Consider the following 10,000-nt stretch of genomic DNA (forward strand, 5'->3'; position numbering starts at 1 on the left):
TCGATTTTACAGTCATTGTGTTTCGTTCCTCGATCTCGAAAGTCTATTTTACTTGATTTTCTATGTATCTTGATTTAATTGTTATTTTATTTCATTTTCAATATTATCTAATCTTTCGAGTATTTTACACTCGTCATCTTTTACTTTTATCTTTTTGTTCGATATTTTTAGTTTCATTTTTTATCTTTTCTTCTTACACTGTTAAAACATGTGTTTTAACCTGTAGGGAAAAATCTACAAAATTATATATGAAAGATGTATAGTTCGTGACGCAGTTCATGACGTTACGAACACTATGTATACCGCCAAAAACAGCGCGAAATATACTCAGTCTGGACCAGATACCCTGTGTGACATTACCCCTGTGTAAGCTGGAACGCTGTGAAGTGGCCACGCCCCCCGAAACCGAGAGAAGTTAAGTTCTGTGGGCTGACGATTGTTTTTTTCTGAGGAACTGGACGTGATCCTTTTTTTCTCTTATTTGTTGCACATACATGGCTAAATAATCTTAATTAGTTAATCATAATTACTTTTCTTTTTATTCAATATTAACACTTGTAAGGAGTGGTTTTAACCAACATTGGTTAAAACCACTCCTTACAAGTGGTTATATTGAATAAAAAGAAAAGTAATTATGATTAACTAATTAAGAGAGGCACTTAAGCATGTATCTTTACCTTTTCTGGTGATTATAAATAAACGATAATAATTCCTAGTCTGTATAACACAATTCCTAAGACAGGGACCGCCCACAACAGCCGCCGTTCTGGTAAAGAGGCTGTGCGATATGCTTACACCATGACGGCAGGAGCGCCTGCTGGCAATCCCGCCGCCACGGTAAGCCCCGAGTGTCAGACAACCAAATGAGACAGCCGTAAAAAGCTGACACAGGCCGGGCCAAATTTAGAAGGCTCGGGCGAAGCTAGAACTTCGCAAATCATAAAGAAGAGTAGTCTGTATAGAATGAAAACCCATAGGCTGAACGTCAAGTTGATGATTATGCTCGGTCTTTTTTTTTCTTCTTTATTTGCTTGTTTGTTTGTGCCTAGATGCTTCACGCTACCACAACATAACATCTAGGCACTGTGAACCCACACTATTATATACATCAATAGGCCACAGAGCAAATTAACACCTCACAATATCATTTTCGTCATTATAATACGAAGGTGGCTTTTGCACACGAGAGGCCTTGGCGACCTCATAGAAACACCTCTCCCTTGACCTGTCTGTACTTCCTCTCTTATGTAGTCTTCCTCAGAATTCTCTGGCTGCTGTGATATTAGTAATAATAGTAATAATAATAAATACAATAACAATGATAATAACAATAATTATGGTGATAATAACATTAACAATAATAATAGTAAGAATAATAATGAGGATGATGATGATAATGATAATAATAATAATAATAATAATGAGATAATATTAATAACAATAATGATAATGATAACAATAATAACCAAACTAATCATAATAATAAGAAGAAAGGTGATGATAACAATGATAAAAAAAAATTAATAACAAAAATATTCATAGTCCATCAAATAGGAAACTGCACCTACCGTTCCCTCCGTTTCCCACAACCGTGAAATCGTGCCACTGTCCATTCTCGGTCTGACGGAGACTATATGTTTCATATGAGTCACGAGGGAACTCCAATCTTATCTCGTCTGTTTTTCCGGGCCACCAGTACCATGTGGAGGCTCTGTCAAGAGGGATTCTGAGTGCATATAATTCGTGATTCTCGCATGATGTTGCTGTTTGGATAGAAGGATAATATGAGATAATATATATATATATTATAATGATAATGATAATAACTGTGCCCTTTTGAGCGAAATATTTCCTGTATGAGCGGAAACACCATATTTGTTTCTCTGTCTCGCTATTTTTTACCCAAAGAATTTTATTCGTAATGCAGAATTTGTGTTTTAACAAATATGTTTATTTGCAGAACATTTATCAGTCTTGTTTATTTATCTATCTATTTAACTGTTTCTCCATTCTTAAATTACTTTTAAATTTCAATAAGGAGGACATAAGATAGACTAACCTGACACTGACGAAATATTTCTGCATTTTTCGATGGTCTTCTCAGGACAGTCTGTTGGAAGTTTGTTTCTTTATCAGATATTAACTTACATGCAAAAGTGCTCCACAGGCATTTTATTTATAGATGTATTTAGATAATCTTGTACTCTTGGGATTTAAATCATCCAGAAAAAATAAAAAAGACGAGAAAAAGAAAGGAAGTTCAGGTGAAAAAATATGAATTATTGTTAGGCAGTATTATATTGTTGTTACTGATACTATGACTATTTACGTACTGGATGATTTAAAGGCATTATTAGCGGCACTAGAGCATATTCTTAGGTGGATTCCGAGTAATTGTGGAATGTGGGTTATGGGTTATGAATTTAAGATTTCAGTAATGAAGGATGTTTTTCAAATACTTGAACTTTATATATTATGTGTGGTTCCACGTTCTGTGCACTTGATTTTTCTTTTATTCTGAAAGGGGCAAATGAGACATTTTGTGAAGATGTGTTTTCTTTAGTATAAGCTCTAACCTTTCCTTTTATCGTGCAATGACTTTTTGACAAATTATCTGTTTACTTAGGTTCTCTTCGCCTGATTTTTTTTTTTTTTTTTTTTTTTTTGTTAAGGGAGATATTTTTTTTATGTATTTCCACTAGGATTAGTTCTCCCTACACCTTCCACTTTACCGTGTTATGTCAAGGACTTACCACAGGGAGTTGCGGGGCAGTTTACAGCCCAGAACGCCGGCCGGTTTGCATGCAGATACACGTAGTCCTGAGAACCGCAAATTTTGTTTGGTAAAATGGTAGGTGCAGTTACACAGCTTTCTCCCGGTTTATCTAAAAGAAGAATGGGAGTTGAACAAGAAATAGAGCATGAATAGTGTATATGTGAGGGTTCAAAAGACTTATTGTAGTAATAGAGTGCTCAAGTTACAAGTTATTTTCTTTTTATTATTTACAAATGTTTTACTGCAAAACAGATTAATTGCAAACACACACACATCGACATTGACATCAACTCCATACCTCCACTGGTAAAAGTGATCTCATGCCACGTATGTATCTTCTCAGAACCTCGAATGAAGAAGAAGCTGGAAAATGTCGACACTTCCAGCCACAGATCGACTTCCTCTGGAGGCCAGAAGTACAACGGGGCTAAGCCATGGAGGAGGGAACGAGACAGCCCGTGGAGGCGGAGGACGCTGCAGCCTGGCGGGGGAGTAGTCCCTGTTTGTTCATTCTTTTCATTTGTTTTTATGTTATCTTGATTATGATGGTAGCGAGTTAATGATTAAATAATGAGAATGATATTAACAGAAACAGTATCAATGAAATTGGCAAGGGCAGGAATAATAATAATAATAACAAAATTAATAATGCTGATGAAATATTGATAATAATGACTAGTGAGACCTATGGAAATTCCAGGGAACAAAGAAAAGAGACATTGCACTCTCCCTCCTGCACCCTCCTCCTACTACATTTCGCCTCCTTCTCTCCTTTTCTTCCCCGCTCTGCCATCCCCTCTCACTGCCAAATCTTCCTTAAATTCACTCCTTCCTTTCCACTTTAAGCCCTACATCTGCCTCTTTCTACTTCCCCCCTCCCCCCCACTTCGTTCGCTCCCCTATCCCTCTCCTCGTCCCCTTTTCCTATTTAAGTCCCCTCTGTTTGCCTTTCACCATCTCCCTTTTCTCTTTAAGCTCCCTTTTTCTCCATTTCCCTGCCCCTCCCCTTTTTCTTCTCCCCTTTCCCCTCCTTCCTCCCTACCTAACCTCGCCCCTCGGACGGTCGTGTAAATAAGAAATGTGCATAAACTAACGGTCTAACTACTTCAGTGCAGTGTACTTGCCTCGAACAAGAATAATAATACTTGTAATGATAATAAAAAAAGATAATGTTATATAATGAATGACACTAATGATGGTAATAATGATAGTAGACTTAGAATAGGTTCTCAAAAACATGTATTATGATGTGTGTATGATTATGTAATATCTACGTTGTCAATTATCACCCCACTTTACACCAAAACAGATTGGCATCAGATCTCATCTAACATTGAAATAAAAAGACTTCAAATCTGCAGTTACGTGAAATATCAGGCGTAATATGATGGACAGACGGACGGATGGACGGAAAGATAAACAAAAGGAAAGTTTGATCATTTCATTAAGTCTGATAATTGTCATGATTCTTAAACACCGGAAATGTAAAACAATGCCAACTCATTTAACGCTTATTTTAGTTATGCCACATTTATATGGATGTATTTTCCAGCAATAAATTTATCATTCAAAACTTACCTTCAACGCAGTCGCGGGCGGCCACGATTATATCTGAAAAAAATATTGGTTACGAAAAGTTCATGTATGATATATGTGATATATATAGATGATTTATTAGCTATTATTATAAACGGTACACGCAATGTTATATACAGAGCATTATATTCATGCTGTTATACATACAGCTATATAATCACAAAGAAAATGCATTGCGTGTGAATTTAATACACATACACACGGCTACAAACACACTGATTCATGCACTAACACATGTACGCAGGCACGCACGCAGGCACGCACGCACACACTCACACACACACACAGACACACACACACACACACACACACACACATACACACACACACACACACACACACACATACACACACACACACACACATACATATGTGTGTGTCTATAAATATATATATATACATATATATGTATACATATAAATATATATATATATATATATATATATATATATATATACACACACACGCACACTTATATGTATATATGTGTGTGTGTGTATATATATATATATATATATATATATATATATATATGTGTGTGTGTGTGTGTGTGTGTGTGTGTGTGTGTGTGTGAATAAATAAATAAATAAATATATATATATATATATATATATATATGTGTGTGTGTGTGTGTGTGTGTGTGTGTGTGTGTAAATATATATGTGTGTGTGTGCCACACACACACACACATATACACATATGTATGTGTGTGTGTGAATGTGTGTGTGTGTAAATATATATATATATATATATATATATATATATATTTATATGTATATATATGTATATATATGTATATATATATTATATATATGTATGTATATATATGTATATATATATATATATATATATATATGTGTGTGTGCTTGTGTGTGTGTGTGTGTGTGTGTGTGTGTGTGTGTGTGTGCTTTTCTGATATGAAATAACAGAACAAAAAATACTTCACGTGCTTTGTACCACACCACCAATCAGTAGAGCAAAGAGGAGAATTTTCCCCATTACAAAGAGCTTTCAAAAGCTTGTCGCTAAACTGGAGGACAAAACGAGACTGGATTTCCTGCAGCTTTCAGTGATTACCAGCCTGACAAATGTATCTACATTTTCGCTTTATTCATTATCTCTTGCATTTCCTTTTTATCAAAGTTCAAGCTACATCCTTCGAGCAATAACATAAAACGCAGTTACTGTCCTTCTTTGTGAGTATGTATACATACACACAAACGCATACACACACACATACACACATATAGCCACACACACAGACACACACACAAACATATGTGTATATATATATATATATATATATATATGTATATATATGTATATATGTGTGTGTATATTTATGTATATATATATATATATATATATATATATGTATATATATACATATATGTATGTATGTATATATATATATATCCATATGAGTGTGTGTGTATATATGTATATATGTATGTATGTATGTATGTATGCATGTATGTATGTATATATGTATATATATATATATATATATAGACAGATAGACAGATAAAGATATGTTGATAAAAAGATAGCTTTGATAGCTAAATTATTTGATTCATCTCAGCCTTATTGTCTAAAATTTGTAATTTGCCCTTGAAGAAAAATGTTTGACCTGATGTGACCTTAAGAACTGTTTGAGGATTTTTATAAGGTTTATAAACGCTATGGCTTATAAGTTATGCAAACAATCACTTGCAGGAACCTTTATATTCAAATGACAGCATTTCATCCTGGAGGAAAAAAATTAATCCACAGGAAGCATGGGAATGTTATTTGTTTCTAAAAATAGAAAAAAAATGGAGAAATGGTTTCAATAAATCGTATCAGGAAAGGAGAGATAATGGGCGTACCAACTCCAGGGTAAGCCAGGAAACTCGATGCAATGTACATCTTTAAAACAAAACATCAAAATTGTGGCGTAAAGGCCACTGTAAGAATGATGTTAAGAAAGCTTACGGATGCAGAATTCTATGCACGGTGCCCATATATAGTATTCTGAAAAGCAAAATGTTAGCTTAGTTGTAAGAGTATCAGCATGGAGAAAAAGTAACTGTATTTTTTCAGTTTAAACTACATCCATAAAAAAAATGCAATTCATAAAATATTCTACTGTTTTTGACCAATGATCTTCAACTGGTACATGGGCAGATCGCATTGTTACAGTTTTCGGATGAGTCTCTGTCACGGATTCTGGATGATGGGCGGCAGTTTGTGAGACGGCAATCAGTTGAAACAAGATCTTCCCGATTGCGAGAAGAAACAGTTCAATTTCCAACAAAGATTATGGTTCGTTCTGCATTCTCGCATAAAGTTACCGGGCGACTATACATCGCTACAGGGAGCCATAAATCAAATGCAGTACCACGACTAGTACCTCAGCTGACGGAATGGCTTCCACAAAAGGACTGTATATTTAGTCAGTCCTGTATGTATATATGTATATGTGTGTATATATATATATTCATATATCTATATATTAACCTATTTATTACATCTACACCTTCTTCTGTTCACTTCCTAAGATGTGGGAGACTGTATATTTAGTCAGTCCTGTGTATATATATATATGTATATATATATATATATATTCATCTATATATCTATTAACCTATCTATTACATCTACACCTTCTTCTGTTCACTTCCTAAGATGTGGGACATGTGTTGAAATTTATTTATTGGTTGATTTTCTTCATCCTCCACAGTCTTCTTCATCTTGAACCTCCTCGTCCCTTATTACTACTCTTCGTCCTTATTGTCCATCTCCCCGCATTTCTACTTCACATAACACCGCTCCCTTTTCTTCCCGTCATCGCCCTTCAACTACCTCCACCTCTGCAAAGCTTCTGAGGACTCCTTTTAGCCCAGCTAAGTGGGGTCGTTTTTGGTGATACCTTCTACAGCCCTTCCTCTTCCAACAATGTCTCCAAAAACAAGTAGGCAGTTTCCTTCCTCAGCTGTTCCGATCGGTCACGCCTTGTCACAGTTACATCTGAGTCCCAAACTCGTACATTATCTACCTTGAATGACCTCAGTGGCCTACTTATTCCTGCCCAACTTCATCCTCCACCCCCCTTCATATTTGTACCGGAAATGTTTCCATCTTCCCAACTGATTTCCCTGTCGACGACAAGGGTTGGTAGACTAATGCCTGCCTTGCTGACTATGATGCAGTAGCAGTGCAGTGCTTAAGTATTCCACCGTACATTCTCCATGAATATTGCCAAGCACATCTTCCGTAGACATGACCTCCCCCAAAATGTTTATATTGGCGGAGTGTCCTGCCCTATCCGATCATATCCTAACCCGTCACTGTCACCCTTCTAAGCACTGTCGTCCACAGCCCGCTGCCCTCTCTGTGCCCAACCTGGCCATGATCGTTCAAACTGCCCTGCACAATCACGCACGTGTGCCAATTGTGGTGGTTTCTATAAAGTATTTGATGTGGGTTGTCATACCTACAAGTACGAATCTGAAGTAGTAGTCCTTAAACCCAAACTTGGCCTCACTTTATGCGAAGCCTGACAGAAAGCACGTCAACGAGATTTTTCCCTTGCTCCCTACTCCCATACTGCCCTACGCTCTCCATTCTCCAATCTATCTATTCCCATTTCCTCTACACTCAAAGTAACTGTCGACTTTTACTTTCCTCCTACTTTATTCCCCCTACACCCCTTCCACCCACTCTCTCCCAACACACCCCTTCTTCCCCCTGCTTCATCTGCACCCCCCCCCCCCCCCCCGTTTCCTCCCCTGTTATCCCTTCCGCTCCCTCATGGATACACATGCAACTCTGTTTGCATGTGTATCCATGTTTGTCATAATAGCCTTCCTTGAATCCCCACCCCCTCCTCCTGACATTTCTCTTGAAACTGTTCTTTGATCTAATAGCCCTTTCCCCCTGTTACTAATCCCTGCCTTACCCCATGGGCATCCCTGCAGAATCCCACTTTTTCCTTTGGCAACATGTCCTTCCTCAGATACATGCATATCCTCCACCCTTTTGCTAATCCACTACCTTATCCCATTTACTCACCGTCTCTACCCTCACCCTTCTTAACCCGTTTCATGATCATGCTATGCTAACCTTCTGTATGATTTTTTAACGTGTATCACATTTAATCATCAACTCAACCACCTCTCTACCTTTTTCGCTACTAAACATTTCTATTGTGCTCTATGACCTTTGATTCTGGCACATTCTGTTTGCTTTGTAACCATTAACCATTAGTGTTCAGTTCAGTCATGATTTAATCCATCCAGCATATAAGCCTACATTTCTCGTAATTCAGACGCAACTTTTAGAGTGAATAAGTGTTGTAAGATTTTTGGAAGAAATATCTGACAGTCGCCCAACAAGACAAATTGCGGGAAAACATTACATAGCTGAACTTTTCGTCACATTTAATCGGTAGCTATAAAACAACAAACCATTGACATAAGTTTAAAGCGCGACAGTTATTTTCTGTGTTCTAACAAATATACATTTGTTTACCTTTGTCCTCCACGTGTCATGTCCAGGTGAAACGCTAGCATAATAGTATACTTACACATCTGTGAGAGCACTGATTTATAAAAAAAAAAAGTCATCTTTTTTCATTCAGGAATAAAATGCATACCATGCATAAACGCAACCGTATTCAATACATACATCTCCTTTTGTAAATAAGGCATGCGGACGTAAGGGTAATATAAATTTATCCATTCACTCTCTTGGTCACACACTTGTCATTCACTTACAAGGCTTAAGTGTAGAATAAATATTTCCTCAGTTTTGTTTAGCCGATCTTATTCCAGGCATTACAACCCGAGGAACTATTTCAATTTTGTGAATCGGTAACAAGGTATATAAATATTATACTAGAATGCATATTAAACCTGATAAAATCACAGCTTGAGATGTTAAGGGTGGCTGGATAGGGCCTATGTACCAGGGAACTGCCTGTCCACGACTTATGGTGAAAAAAGCAATACGTCTTCAAGAGTCCTACATCTAAGTATGATATTATTAAAGATTCACAGAAAAACGAAGAAAAATGCACAGTAAATTATTTGATTTTTCAATTATATTTAAAGAAAAATCTATTAGTATAATAACATCCACTTGTCTTGAACTCTAAGTCTTCCAAGATAAAACTAAAATAAGCCTACAAGTTATAAAAAATAGTGTAACGTAAAGGTGTATCAGACAAACAAGTAATTGTACAAAGAGTAAATGGTAAAAGAGGAAATCACCCAAAAAAAAAAAAAAAAAAAAAAAAAAATGAGTGGGACAGTTAAAACAACGAAAAATGACGTCAAGCAGCAGACGGCCTCGCTGCATGCGCTCAGGGAAGACCTAAAATGCCCAGGGTCCAGACTATCCGTCTGTTTGGATCGAGTGAAGGTTCGTGGTGACACTCTGGTGCCAGGGCAGCTTATACGCCGAATGAACTGCGACAAGGTTCCATTACCAAGTAGGAAATATAATGATAGAACAATAAAATCAAATAAATAAATTATTTGAAAAGAAAATAGTTATAAAACAAGTTTTTAGAAAAGAAAATGGTTATAAAACAAATGTTTGAAAAGAATATAGTTATAAATCACACCTATTTGAAAATAAAATGGT

At 36.4% G+C, this 10,000-nt stretch overlaps 1 protein-coding gene across 1 annotated transcript in view; it reads right to left on the reverse strand.

Moving 5' to 3' along the window:
- The window catches only part of LOC125032411, a 9,408-nt gene extending 3,977 nt beyond the window's left edge, over nt 1-5,431 (reverse strand). The window contains exons 1-6 of the mRNA XM_047623518.1: nt 5,323-5,431; nt 4,355-4,387; nt 3,075-3,257; nt 2,754-2,885; nt 2,060-2,110; nt 1,569-1,763 (exon numbers count right to left, since the gene is read on the reverse strand). Coding sequence (XP_047479474.1) covers nt 1,569-1,763; nt 2,060-2,110; nt 2,754-2,885; nt 3,075-3,257; nt 4,355-4,387; nt 5,323-5,371 — 643 coding nt within the window. The 5' untranslated portion in view covers nt 5,372-5,431. The remainder of the gene's footprint in view (nt 1-1,568; nt 1,764-2,059; nt 2,111-2,753; nt 2,886-3,074; nt 3,258-4,354; nt 4,388-5,322) is intronic.
- Nucleotides 5,432-10,000: the final 4,569 nt, after the last annotated feature.

This window comes from Penaeus chinensis, chromosome 14, assembly GCF_019202785.1.
Source record: "Penaeus chinensis breed Huanghai No. 1 chromosome 14, ASM1920278v2, whole genome shotgun sequence".
NCBI lineage: Eukaryota > Metazoa > Arthropoda > Malacostraca > Decapoda > Penaeidae > Penaeus > Penaeus chinensis.